This window comes from Sminthopsis crassicaudata, chromosome 4 (genome assembly GCF_048593235.1).
Source record: "Sminthopsis crassicaudata isolate SCR6 chromosome 4, ASM4859323v1, whole genome shotgun sequence".
NCBI lineage: Eukaryota > Metazoa > Chordata > Mammalia > Dasyuromorphia > Dasyuridae > Sminthopsis > Sminthopsis crassicaudata.
In genome coordinates this window covers 310,991,902-311,006,068 of record NC_133620.1, presented here as the reverse complement: position 1 = coordinate 311,006,068, position 14,167 = coordinate 310,991,902, and the positions used below count along the sequence as shown (strand labels likewise).

At 35.5% G+C, this 14,167-nt stretch overlaps 1 protein-coding gene and 1 long non-coding RNA gene across 2 annotated transcripts in view; one reads left to right on the top strand and one right to left on the bottom strand.

Annotated features, from left to right (window-relative positions):
• The first annotated feature begins 445 nt into the window (after positions 1–445).
• The window catches only part of LOC141566917 (uncharacterized), a 39,978-nt gene continuing 26,256 nt past the window's right edge, over positions 446–14,167 (top strand). Inside the window, exon 1 of the long non-coding RNA XR_012489402.1 lies at positions 446–525. This is a non-coding gene — a long non-coding RNA (uncharacterized LOC141566917). The remainder of the gene's footprint in view (positions 526–14,167) is intronic.
• Positions 12,175–14,167, bottom strand: part of LOC141566915 (myosin-3-like) — a 35,212-nt gene continuing 33,219 nt past the window's right edge. Inside the window, 3 exon segments of the mRNA XM_074312060.1 lie at positions 12,175–12,343; positions 13,352–13,489; positions 13,603–13,698. Of these exon segments, the coding sequence (XP_074168161.1) occupies positions 12,320–12,343; positions 13,352–13,489; positions 13,603–13,698 (258 nt within the window). The 3' untranslated portion in view covers positions 12,175–12,319.

The window sequence follows — 14,167 nt, the reverse complement described above, 5'->3', positions numbered from 1 at the left end:
GAACAAATTTCTTCCCAACTCTACCTCATATAATCCTTAACTTGCTTCAAAGCTCAAATTAAAAAAAAAAAAAAAAAAGAAGCCTAGCCTGATTCCCAATCAACTCCCCCTCACAGGAAATTATTGCCTATGTCTTGTATTTATTTTTCTATGTACTTCTCAAGTCCTTGCCCCCCACCCTGCCCTTGCCAGGAAACACCACTCCTCCCACTGTTGAATGCAAGCTCTTCAAAAGCAGGAACAGATTCATTTTTGTTGGTACAATTACATCACTACATCACACTGAGCATGTGCCAACTGTAGAACTGTAGAACATTGTAGAGGTCCAGAACTTTGAAGAGGTGCTTATGATGATATAATGCTTGCGTGAGCTCAGTATGTTGTAGTGATGTAATCATACAGAGATATTTAAGGGAGTCTCAGACACAGAAGGCTCTCTCAGCCACAGACACAGAGAAGACTTCAGGCTCCAGACTTCAGATGCTAGACTCCATCTTTGACCAGCCCTTGTGACCTGGAAATAGGGTGAGTATAAAAATAGACAGACAAGCAGGAAACTTTGGTAAGGGCTAAAATAGTCACTTTCATTTTTTAGCTGAAATGGGGCAAATACTAAGAAAAGAGTCTCCTTCACCCCAGGAGAGGTATGCAGAATGCATAGTTAGGTTAATAAAGAAGCAAGGTTTATCGGTAACTTGGAAGCAGATCACTGGACTCTTAAATATATTAGAGTGGACGTCTCCTTGGCTGTCTAAGGAAGAAAAAGTAGAGCCAGATATGTTGGGAACTAGTGGGAGATCAACTAATTGAATATTATGAAGCCATGGGTCCTGATTCGATTCCTAAAGAAACATTCCTTATGAACAATGTAATACAATTGGCTTTAAAGAATCCCACAAGCTCTAAAAAAAAAAAGAAAAGAAAAGAAAAGAAAAAAAAAAAAAAAAAAAAAGGAAAAGTTCTAAGGAGGACAGCCAGACAAGGAAGTGTAAAGAGAAAGAAGAGGAGGATGGTACTGATAAAGCAGCTGAAAGGCATGGAGAGTTGGATCTTAAGTACCATGCTGATTAGCTTAAAGAGTGTGGTGCTTCTCATTTTCACAGCTCAGTTACTCCCTAGCAGGCACACTTAGGGCATTCCCCATCTCTTGACCCTCCCTGAATTTTGCCTTCTGTGGGTGGAGACTCTCTGGGTGTAACAATGGCTGCCATCATGCTCCAAGTGTTTTTTTGAGTGGGGCCCTGGAACTGAGCCCTGCTTCCTCTTTCCCTGAGTCAATTTACATTCTGATGCCTAATGGAAACTCTTGTTGCATTTTAAAAATGGGGTTTTGGGTCTTGTTCTCCCACCCTGTTTTTACGCCAACATTGAGCTTTCAAAATAGAGCCAACATTGCTCTATTTTGCCTTCAATTTTATTAATCTTTCCTTTTATTTGTAGAATTTCAAGTTTAGTGATTGACACCAAGGTTTTTAATTTGTTCCTTTTCTAGCATTTTTAGTTGCAAGCCCAATTCATTGACCTTCTCTTTCTCTATTTTATGCAAGTAGGCCTCTAGGGATATAAATTTTCCCTTTATTATCACTTTGGCTGCAGCCTACACATTTTGGTACAACGTCTCATTATTGACATTTTCTTGGGTGAAATTATTGTGTTTATGATTTGCTGTTTCACCCAATCGTTCTTTAGGATGAGATTATTTAGTTTCCAATTATTTTTTGGTCTATTTTTCCCTGGCTTTTTATTGAATGTAATTTTCATTGCATCATGATCTGAAAAGGATGCATTTACTATTTCTACCTTTCTGCATTTGAATTTGAGGTTTTTATGTCCTAATATATATGGTCAATTTTTGTATAGGTTTCATGAACTGCTGAGAAGAAAGTGTACTCCTTTCTGTCTCTATTTAGTTTTCTCCAAAGATCTATCATACCTAAATTTTCTAGTATTCTATTTACCTCGTTGACTTCTTTCTTATTTATTTTGTGGTTTGATTTATCTAATTCTGAGAGTGCAAAATTGAAATCTCCCACTATTATAGTTTTGCTGTCTATTTCTTCTTGCAGCTCTCTTAATTTCTCCTTTAAAAATTTAGATGCTATACCACTTGGTGCATATATGTTTAATACTGATATTGCTTCATTATCTATGCTACCCGTTAGCAAGATATAGTGCCCTTCCTTATCTCTTTTAATTAGATCAATGTTTGCTTTTGCTTGATCTGATATCAGGATGGCTACCCCTGTTTTTTTTTACTTCACCTGAAGCATAGTAGATTCTGCTACAACCTTTTACCTTTACTCTGTATGTATCACCCTGCTTCAAGTGTGTTTCCTGTAAACAACATATTGTAGGATTCTGGCTTTTAATCCAGTGTACTTATCTGCCTCTGCTTTATGGGGGAGTTTACCCCATTCACATTTATGGTTAAAATTACTACTTCTGTATTTCTTGCCAACTTGTTAACCCCAGCTTATACTTTTCCCCTTACCCCCTCCCCAGTATTAAACTTGTGAACACCACTTTCCTCACACAGCCCTCCCTTTTTAGGATCTCTCCCCCCACCTTAGAATTCCTCCCCTTTTCTTACCCCTTTTCCTCACAATTTCTGTATTCTCTTCTACTTAGCTTACTCTTTTCCTTTTCACTTTTCCCCTCCCACTTTTCAATGATATGGGAGAAGTTTCTCTGTAAATTGAATATGTCTAATATTTTTGTCTTTAAGCCAGTTCTGATGAGACTAAGATACACATTAAGTTCATCCTCCTCCCTTCTTTCCCTCAGATATAATGTTTCCTTTGCCTCTTTGTGAGATGCAGTACCCCCACTTTATCCTTTTCTGTTACAATTTCCTTTCCACCTCTAGTTTCTTTTTTATATTATAATAGTAAAACCAAATTATTCACGTATTCTTTATGTATACCAGAAATATAGTTCTCAACATTTCTTTTTACCTTTTTATGTTTCTCTTGAGTCCTATATTTGGAGATCAAACTTTTTATTTAGTTCCGTTTTTTTCGTCAGAAATAGATGAAATTCACCTATTTCATTGAATGTCCATCTTCTTCCCTGGGGGAAAAAATGCTCATTTTGACTGGGTAAGTTATTCTTAGTTGTACCAAGTTCCTTAGCCTCTCAGAATATCAGATTCCAGGCCCTTAGATCCTTTAATGCGGATGCTGTTAGATCCTGAGTAATCCTTATTGTGGCTCCTCTGTATTTGAATTGTTTTTTTCTGGCTGCTTGTAATGTTTTTTTGCTTGGTCTGATAGTTCTGAAATTTAGCCACAATATTTCTTGGAGTTTTGATTTTGGGATCTCTTTCAGTAGGTGATTGTTGAATTCTTCCAATATCTATTTTACCCTCTGTTTCTATAACATCTGGGCACTTCTCTTTATTTTTTTTTAATTTTTAAATTTAAATTTTATTTTACTTTTATTAGTTATTTTATTTTACTTTTTTATTTTTTTTTTCAGATTATTTCCTGAAAAATAGTGTCTAGGTTCTTTTTTTCATCATAATTTTCAGGAAGTCCAATAATTCTCAGATTATTTCTCCTAGATCTATTTTCCAGATCTGTTGTTTTCCCAAGAATATTTTTTTCCTTTTTTTTTTTTTTTTTTTTTGGTTTTGCTTGATTGATTCTTGGTGACTCCTAGAGTCATTCATTTCCATTTGTTCAATTATGATTTTTAATGAATTATTTTCTTCATTTACTTTTTAAATTTCTTTTTGTAATTGTCCAATTTAATTTTTAAATGAGTTGTTTTGTTCTATTGAATTTTTTTCCATTTCACCAATTTTATTTTTTAGAGAGCTATTTTCTTTTTCCAATTCACTAATTCTATTTTCCTTGGAATTGTTTACCTTTTCCAATTCACTAATTTTGTTTTTCAGGGATTTGATTTCTTTATCCACTCTATCTTTTAATGAGTGGAATGACTTATCCATACCCTCTTGACAAGCTTCCCTTTCCTTTCCCCATTTTTCTTCTAGTTCTCTTGTAAGAGTCTTTTAAATTTCTTCTATGAGACACCTTGTGTGGAAGGGCCCAGATCATATCCCCCTTTGGGGTTTCATCTAAAGACAGTCTGTTTTTAGTCTCCCACAGTTTAAAATCTGCTCTCTATCCATATAGAAGCTATCTATAGTTAGAGCTGACTTTTTTATTCATTTTGACACAAAAGAAACAAAGGGGAAAAAAAAAAAGAAAAAGCAGTCTGCTTTTTGGGCAATATGGTATTACCAAACTTTCTCTACCAACAACCGGAAGTAGCAGTGAAGCAGCAATGTGACAGCAATGGCTGCACTACTTCTGCACAGTGGTTGCGCTCTGAGAGTGTGCTGAGTCACTCTGGGTACTGAGTGGGTGTGACCAGGTCCTGAGAGATCCTACAGATTCCCTATTTTACCACAGTGAAAGCATTGATGAGTCTCTCTGGAAGTCCCTTGCCAAAAGTGACCCTGTCTTCCCATGTTCAGATCGTGACAAGTCTGCATCCTAGCCTGGGTATAAAAAGCATTTGTGCCCACTATGGCACAGCGTCTATGTTCTCCTCATTAGCATTTTCTCTAGCAAGTTGTCTTATCATAATTTCTATTGCTACATTTTCACCAATAGTTCGTATGACAGCTGTCTGCAAACATCCCACAAAATCAGCAAAGAGTGAACCCTGTGCTATTTTAGTAAAGACTTCCTCTCTATTTTGTCTTCCTGGGAAGGTGCCCCATGCTTTCATAGAAGCAGAAGCAATTTGCTCATATGCTGCTATAGAGTAATTAATCTAAACTAACATATCTGCATAAGGATCTAAACCTGATAATTGATCAAAGGTGACTGTTATATTAACTCCAGGTTGCTTATTTCACTGGGCTTGTATATTACAGAGTTCACTATGCTCAGAAAGCTACAACAAGTTTTGTCCAGGTTCTAAACATGTCTTTGCTATAGATTTCCAATCACTAGGGGTTAAAATTTCATAAGCCAAATTCTCTAATACCATCTTAATATAAGACAATATAGACCCATAAAGAATGCAAGCCTTTTTCAGATCTTTGATAATTTCCAGATTAAAAGGAGTGTATCTTCTCCTGGCTTGACCTGAAAAGTCAAACTTTTCAGTAACATGGTATGCTTCTATTCTCAAATCAGATATATCCTGTCCTTCCTCTTTAGCTTTAACTAATACCTTTTGTAATCGTGTCACAGGGGGTGAACAAAACTGCTCCATGGGTGGTGCTGATAGTGTCACTGCCCCTCCCACTCCTTCTCCTCCCTCTGCCCAGGAAGGTGAAATTGAGGGAGGAGGGTCAGGAGAGGGGAATGCCCTAAGTGTGCTGCTTGGGTGTAGGCAGAAGTGAAACTGAGCTGTGAAAATAAGAAGCAGCACATTCTTTGAGGTCATCAGCACTGTACTTAAGGTACTTAACTTCTTTCTTGTCCAACTCTCCATGCCTTTCAGCTGCTTTGTCAGTACCATCCCCCTCCTGCTCTTTCTCCTCACACTTCCTCATCTGGCTGTCATTAAAAATTTTCCTTGTTTTAGAACTTCTGGGGTTCTTTAGAGCCAATTGTATTATGTTATACATAAGGATTGTTTCCTCAGGAACTGAATCAGGACCCTTAGCTTCATAATATTCAATTAGTTGATCTCCCACTAGTTCCCATTTATCTGGTTCTAATTTTTTTCCTTAGAGATCCAAGGAGATGTACAGTCTTAATATATTTAAGAGTCCAATGATCTACCAGAAAACCTTGCTTCTTTATTAACCTAACTATGCATACTACATATTTCCCTCAGAGTGGGGAAGGCTCTTTTCTTAGTATTTGCCCCATTTCAGCTAAAAAATGAAAGTGACTAGTTTAGCCCTTATCAAAGTTTCCTGCTTGTCTATTTTTGTATTCACACTATTTCTGGGTCACAGGGATTTCTCCATTGAGTTTACAGTCATGTCAATGGAACTGCTGAGTGTAGGTCCTTACTCCAGAGCCTCACATCTCAGGCCCCACATCTAGTGCCCCACGTTTGGATGCCAAAATGTAATGTATAGACTAGGTTTTTTGATAGTCTCTGGATGGGCCTTGATTTTAGCAGGAGAGTCACCACAAGAATGGTCAGGGATAGAGTCTGGATACTGGAGTCTTGAGTCTGAGCTCAAGCACCCACTCTCACTCAAGTCTGATTATTTCAAGTCCTCTCAGCCCTTAAATACCTTAGTACAATTACATCACTACAGCACACTGAGCATGTGCCAATTGTGGAACCATTACATCACACTAAGTACTAAGTATATGTGAACTATAGAACCATTGTCTCATCAATCATACTGAGTAAACACCCTGCTGTAAGTATCTTTGCTTCAAGCATGCTTTTCTCAGAGTTCCTGCCTTCTACACAGATCCTTAGGGGTACTCTTACAGTTAGAGGGTAGCAAATGTATGAATGATGATCCAGTAAAAGAGATTGAAAAGCAGTGGGACAAGAAGAAGAGCCAAGAGAGCTTTGTTACAAAAACCATAGAGGAAAAATTATCCAGAAAGACAGCCTGATCAACAGTGCCAAGTGGTATAGGAAGACCAAGAAGGTTGAGGATTAAGGAATAATCATTAGATATGGTAATTAAGAAATCACTGATGACTTTGTAGAGAACAGTTTCAATTGAGTGTTGAAGTTTACTAGGTTGCAAAAAGTGGAAAAGTATAGAGGTGGGATTTCAAAAAGAAAGAGACACAGGATGATAACTTGAATCAAGAGATTATTTTTTTAAGGTGGAGAAGGTTTGGGCATGTTTGTATATGGTGAAGAAACCAGTGGATAAGATTGAAAATTATAAATAGGAGGCACACCAACATGAGGGCAATATGTTGGAAGAGACAGATGCATGAGCTCAGAGTATATGGAAAGATTTTGGCCCTGCTGAGAAGGGTTACCCGCTCTGGAGACCGAAGCAATGAAGAGAGAATGAAAGATGATGTTTATATGTCATTAAAATGAAGCTAAGAGATGAGGATAAGGGTGGTGTGCTTTGATTGAAGAGGAATTTTGGAACTGCCACTGTGAAAAGAATGATACAGAACCAATTAGGAAGGAATAATGGGATTTTTTTTTTTTTTTGCTTCAGCCAGAGCAGAGTTTATATTAGATAAGCTATGCTTTTAATAGTCACACACTTTTATTCTTTTCTCCAGCTCAATTTACATATGAGCTAAGTTGGTGGAAATTAACCAGAGTTAAGTTTTGGCAAGACATGAGTGATTAGAAATAGGGAAAGGGGGATCAATGCACAGTATAGGTTGGAATTAATTATGGGGTCAAAATTAGGAAGGGAGGAAAGTAAAGTCAGAGTAGGGGTATCACCTTGAGAAAGTACTAAGGGTTAAAATATTGGATGTGTTTGGGAGAAAAGAATGGGTTCAGGAGGATTAAATCACAAAGAGGGATCATTTGAGAGGGGGTTATGAGCACATGCTGGCTGTTGGATGCAGACAAATTACTTACTTTGTAAGTGTCCCTAGAGAACTTTGAAAGAGTTGAAGACTTGTATTAGTACAAAAGTTTGCTCTTTTGTAAGCCCCTACTCCAATAAAATCACATCTTGATTCCCAACAAATGTTATGCTTCTCAGATAGCCATTCAAGAGTTTTTCCCTCCCACTATTTAGCAGTCGTTTGCTAAAACATTTATATTTTTTCATGGGCCTTGCATCTAAAAGATTTCTATTACCCTTCAAGTTCTAAATCTAAGATCCTATAAAGTTTCCTTTTTCCTTTTTTCCTTCATCCCCCCTCTTTTTTTTTTTTTGGTCTTCAAATCACATTATGTCTTAGCTGGCTTTCCTCCTTTTTCTACAAAGAATTCTTCGCACGCAGAAACAAAAAGAGATTTGGCTAGCAGAAGCAAAAAGATTTTATTCTTGTCACTCTCCTAACCGTTTTGCAATATTCTGCTGACCATTAGTCCTATGCTTTGCTTCACTACCCTCAGGGTACAAAATAAAGACTAAAAAAAGACTCTTAGAAATAGCACTTATATAATATAAATCAAAAGAAAATTTAGTTGGGGTAGATAATCAGAAAAGGAGAGAGATACTGAAAAAAAGCTTAGAAACCAGTTACACTATCATTTACATTTTAATAATGCAGGACAATTAGTAATCTTAAGACTTACAGTAAATTATTGTTTTAGTTTGACCCCTATCTCTTTTCCTGTTTGAAAAATCTCCATGGAGTTTGTAGTATAATTGAAAGAATATTGGATTCAGAGTTTGAATACTTGCCTTGAAAGCATAATTTGACCTATGTGACATGGAGCAAACTATTTTCCATCTTTGGGCCTCAATTTCCTCATCTGTAAAATGTAAGGATTAGACTAAATAATTTCTATTTTTTTTCCAATTTTAAAACTCAAGATCTTTGTTCTCTTCCTGTTGAACAAGAAAGGAAGGGAATTTTAACCAGTTCAGAAACAGACCTAGAATTAGGGAACCATAAGTAGAAAATTGAATAGTGACAAAAAAATTTTAAAAAGAGGGGGAAATAAGAGGATCAATATCTGGGGTCCAGAGGCAAAAGGGAAAAGATCTATTAATGGTCACCAGTTGTGACTTCTTCTCATGACCATGAAAGCATAAAATATCTTAGATAAAAATAGACTTTGCCATTTAGGGGTTACTGTCTCATGGTGGCATGCAGACTGGAGGCAGGCTAGCTCCTGGGAATGTCTCAGCATTGCTGAAGGTAACCAGATCCCAGTTCAGGCCCAGAAAGTAGCTTATCAAATCCCCTCATCCCAACACTGTTTTTAGAAACAGACCATTTGTAGAGATATAAACAGACTCCTGTGTGCTAGACAGATTCTTTGCCCCACATTCTCAGCTGCTCTGATGAACCAGCCTAAAAGAAATTGAAGGTTGACCTCCCCAGCTGGTGGAAAACTTCAAACATTAGTTTTCTCCCCATAAGGACTTGTTACTTTTTTAGAACCAGTGTCCCACATGTGAATATGAAGGGAATTGTCAATCAAATAACAGGGCATCTCAAAACCATTCACATCAAAATTGTTCACACTCTTCATCTCCATTTTCTCTTAAACTGTAGTTCTCAATATCTTTTAAAAATCTAAAGTTCTATATCTCTCCAACATTAGAAAAAGACTGTTTATTTCAAGTGTCGCTATTAAGAATAAGTAACAGAAACAATTTTTACAGAAAAAGAGAATCAATATATTCAAAAGCAGGCATAAAATTTTATCCAATATTAACCTTTACCCATTCCTTTATTAACTCTCTTATTTCTAGGATTTTCTATTTCTTGGTCATATTACTAGCTATTTAATCTTTTGATGCCTTGCTTCTAAGATAGGACTTCTCTTCTATTCTTTAATTTTCACTCTTAGTTTTTATTTGAGTGCTTTTACCCACTTAAAAAAAATGAGCTTGGCATTTTGTTAATTTAAAGTGTTCTATAGAATGAGAATTCTAGTAAAGTGAACTATAAAGGAAATTTTTAAAAAATTAATTTCCCAATGATTTCATTATAATGGAATAGGAGATAAACTTTCTTTCAGTAGACAAATCCATGAACAGCTTCCAGAATTTAATTTTCCTCCTTTTTCTTCATGTTTAGAATTTATAGTATGTAAAATCACTAGATCATAAAATCACTCTGAACTGTTATGAACATATCAGGTTTTGATCTTAAACTTCAGTTTGAAGCTCCCAATTTTCTAAAGATTGTACTTTTTTTGTTCTCAATTTAGACATGTTATATAATAACCTAATTTAGGTAATTTAAATCAAAAAGAGATCTGTATTATTGTCTTTTATATACATATTCTCATTAAAATGCAGATGGTGATTTTTTAATTTATTTTTTTTTACATCAAAGTCTCTTTAATAAAATTGGCCAGATCTTCTACGCAGAAAAAAAGATCTTGAATGAATCAAAAATTTTCCTATGGGCCAGGCACTAGGCATTCTAAATTTTTTTTAGTAATAGCTTTATATTATCAAATGACCATTTTGTCCATGGCAATGCCTGTTTTTTTAGATTGATTTTTGATCTCTGAGTATCAGTGATAATCCCCACTCTGTAATCCATTCCACTTAATTACTTAGCATTTTGTTACTGAGACATTTAAATAAGACAAAAACACATTCCTAGGATCAGTTCTAGAGAAGTTCTGTGATATACAGAGACAAGGAATTGGACTGAGTTCTAGTTTCATTTATAACACTTATCCTCCCTATATACATTTTTGATAATATGAATTTTGTTAAATTACTTTGTCTCTGACTCTCCATTTCCTCATTTGTAATGAGGATAATCATACTATATTATCTAAAATACAGAACTATTATGAAAATTAAATATATAGAAAATAATTTTGAAAACTGTTATTAGAGACGACTTTGAAAACATTACCATGTAGACTCATACAAATAATGGTCTCATGTCTATTCTGAAGGCAAAACCCAGGAGATCGTAAATTTTGTAGTTACTTGTTTCCTTGGATTTTCCAGCATGCTCCTCACTCCTGTTGCCTCTGTAATGCATATGTGAGAAGACCTTAGTGCTATAGGTATATCCAAAAGACTTTGAATATTGTATTTTGCATAGTAATTCTCCCTCTCCCTCCTCTCCCCTTCCCATCTCCCTCCTCTACCCTTCCGATCTTTTTAGAGATTTGTTATAGAGGAAAAGAATAAGGCTGATGCAAACTCAATCCAGAATGGAAGATGTTAGGAGTAGAGGACTTGATTCTTTGTCAAAAGAAGCAATTGACTTATCAGTACTATGAGTAGTTCCAATCATTTCCCTTCTCTTATATTCAGGTTCAGGCAGACCTCCAAGATGCAGTCAGAGTTTAAGTCCAAGTGTACATGTGTTTTACAGATTCTTATTTGCATATTGAAAAGGATGCTTTCAATTTATGTTTTACTTTGAAATTGTCCAGAGTCAGTAAAGTTAATATGATTCCATCTAATACTTTCTAATTGATTGGAAATATGATATAATTTTTAAAATTATTAAATTGCTACTCTGCCCAAGAGTTGATGGGGTTTTTAAAGTGAGATTCAAGTCTTGTTCTTGAGAAGTTTTCAGTTTAGTTGAAAACTGCTTGTTCAAAATAAACTCTAGAACTCATGAGGAGAGAGAAAGTGATAGAAAGGAGGCAAGGAAAGAGTCTCTGTCTCTCTCTTTTCTATCTTTATTTTTCAGGAGCTGTACTGTCCCTAAAAGAATGAAGAGAGATGAGAGTATGTAGTTCATCACCAATGAGAATAGACTACCATCTATTTTAAGGACAGATCAATGTCTCTGTCTCTCCTATATCTGAGAGTAAATGTTCTGAAAATCTCTGAAAAAAAGCATCCATCTAAGCTTCTACAAAATAGAGGAGGTGTATTAGATATATTCTAATGCCCCTTCCCATTCTCAATTTCTATAATTCCCTGAGTCTATCTATATGTTGTCATTTTCACCCATTAATCCAGACTATGGATTTTCTAGGGAATACAAGAGGATTAAACAGAAAGGAAACAGGAATACAGCTGAGGAAAAATGACAGAAACTGAAGATTCTGGAGTGACTAGGAGAGGCAATGGATAGACTGCTGAGTCAAAAGTTTTGAAAAAAGAACTGAGTCCAAATCCAGCCTCAATCACTAGCTGTGTGATCCAAGGAAAGTCATTTAATCCACTTTGTCTCAGTTTCCCCATTTCCTCAAAATGAGCTGAAAAAGGAAATGATAAATCTCTCCACTAGCTTTGTCAAGAAAACTCCAAATAATTGGGTCACAAAGACTGAGATATTACTAAAAAAAAGCTAAACAACATGAATCAAAATTGGGGCAGGAAGAGGAATATAAAGCTTGCTATTGTGTTCCTCTGACAAGGAAGTGATAAGGTATGTGATAATTTATGAGATCTTAACTATCAGTTATTTCAAACCATTCTATAACAATGATAAAACATGATGACATGACAGCTTTCAAAGTACTTTTACACTCTCTTGTTCTTCCCAAAGCTGTGACAGATAGTAATGTAGTTGTTATCCTCTTGCAACATCGATACAAACTCTTTTGACTCAACAAAGAACACAGAGACATCAACATAAAGACAAAGATCTCTACATTATTCAGGTCTGAATAGTGGAAAAGATAGACTGAAGCTGTTGGAGAGTGAAAGCAAAGAAAAGTTTATTATGTGCATGTATACACAGGTGAGAAAAAGCCAGATGGCAGCTACAAGCACACATGGTTAGGAATCAGAGAAATATACATTTTGCATATTTTCTGCCCAGCTCCTGGAAGTAGTTCACTCTTCATTTTCATGTATCACCTGAGAATGGAAAAAAAGGAAGCCTTTTTTTATTCACCTCAGATAGCACTGTATTGATTTGCTATTAGACCCATACTCAAGGCACCTTCATGAATTTACAGACCCATATTTCAATATGGAAACTCAAATACATTTTATAGTCCTTATGTCTATGAATTGATTCATACACAACTCCAGGCATTCTATTATTTAGAAATTCTGGCCCTAAAGCTTCTTTAAAAAGGTAATAAACCACAAGTCAGGCCAGAAAATATAGTGATTTTTTTTTTTTTAGCAAAAATGACAACACTCTTCCATATGGCAACTTTCCCCATATATCTATATATCATGGGTCAGGATAAGAAATTTAATGGGAATTGTGGAGTAGTTTGTGGAAGCTGCAGATATTATGCAAAAATTCACAGAATCTATGATCAAATATTTAATGCAAATTTTACAATAAAGAAAAAGTGGGGAGGAAAAACTCCTTCTCTGGTACAAAGAGAAGACCAAAAAATTTTATATGGATTTTCCAGATTGTGGGAGCACTGTGCCCTTATCCCCCATGATGTGGAAGGCATAACTATAACACAAATGTGGTGGTTTTATTAAAATAATTTTGCCATTAACTTCAATTATAAAATTAATAATATTTCAATAGGAAATAATTCTCCAATGAGTCATGTCTTATTTTGTTCTTTGTTATTATCTTGTTAATTCTACACTATCAGAGACATTCCCCTCTCCCCAAACTAATGACTTGGATACATAATATCTGAAGCAAAAGATTGTTAGAAGTGTGTAAAATCAGAAATTCAATTCCCTGCTTTGATGAATCCTCAAAATATAATCCTTAGAAATCAAAAAAGAGGAAAGATCAGTGGAACAATACTGGTCTTCTATTTTTTTTCTCTTTGGGAACATTCTTCAAAGTGGTAGCTTATGCTCCCTCACCCATTCTTGCTACCTTTTGTCTAACTAAATTCAATTAGTCCTCCCTAGAAACAAAGTTTTTCAATACCAACTTACTCTGGTAGAGGTAAAATCTCGTGTCTTAGCTCTTAGCTTACTGACTTGGGACTCTGCAATATCTGCTCTTTCTTCAGCCTCCTCCAGCTCATGTTGAGCTTTTCTGAATTTAGTTAGATGAGCATTAGCTTGTTCATCCTGAAACAAGAAAATCAAAGGAGATAAAAATCACAGAGTGGATTTCATCACGTTTTTCACAAAAAAATAAGGATGGTTTGTCAATTTCTTAAGATATGTTCTGTATGACTTACAGCTTCTTCAGCTTGTCTCTTGTAGGATTTGACCTTTACTTGAAGTTTGTCCACTAAATCCTGTAATCTTAGCACATTCTTCCTATCTTCTTCACCCTAAAAAGGTAAGACAACCATAAAAAATTTAACAAGATATAGATGATAGAGCAATGTCGAATACCATTTGAAAGAAATACATATTAAATTGTCTTTAACACAGTCAACCCTCCAGGGTTAATTGCCAGGATAATCACATCAAGAAGATTCTTCCCATCTGGTTCCAGTGGCTCTGACAATTCCTTGTCACCTGATTGATAGAATTTAGGCTGTATTTTAGCAAAACTTCAAACTGACTGTTAGCTCTCTGCTACTACTCAATCAAAAGTCATCATTTAGGTCACTAATGTATTTCAGGTACTTTGCTAGACACTGGGAATACAAACAAAAATGAAGCAGGACCTGCCATCAAGTAACTTACAGTCTATGTTTGTGTATATGTCTATGTATGTGTCTATGTCTGTACATGTGTTTGTATTTATATATGTGTATTCAAAATATATACAATTTAATATAAGGTAATTTGGAC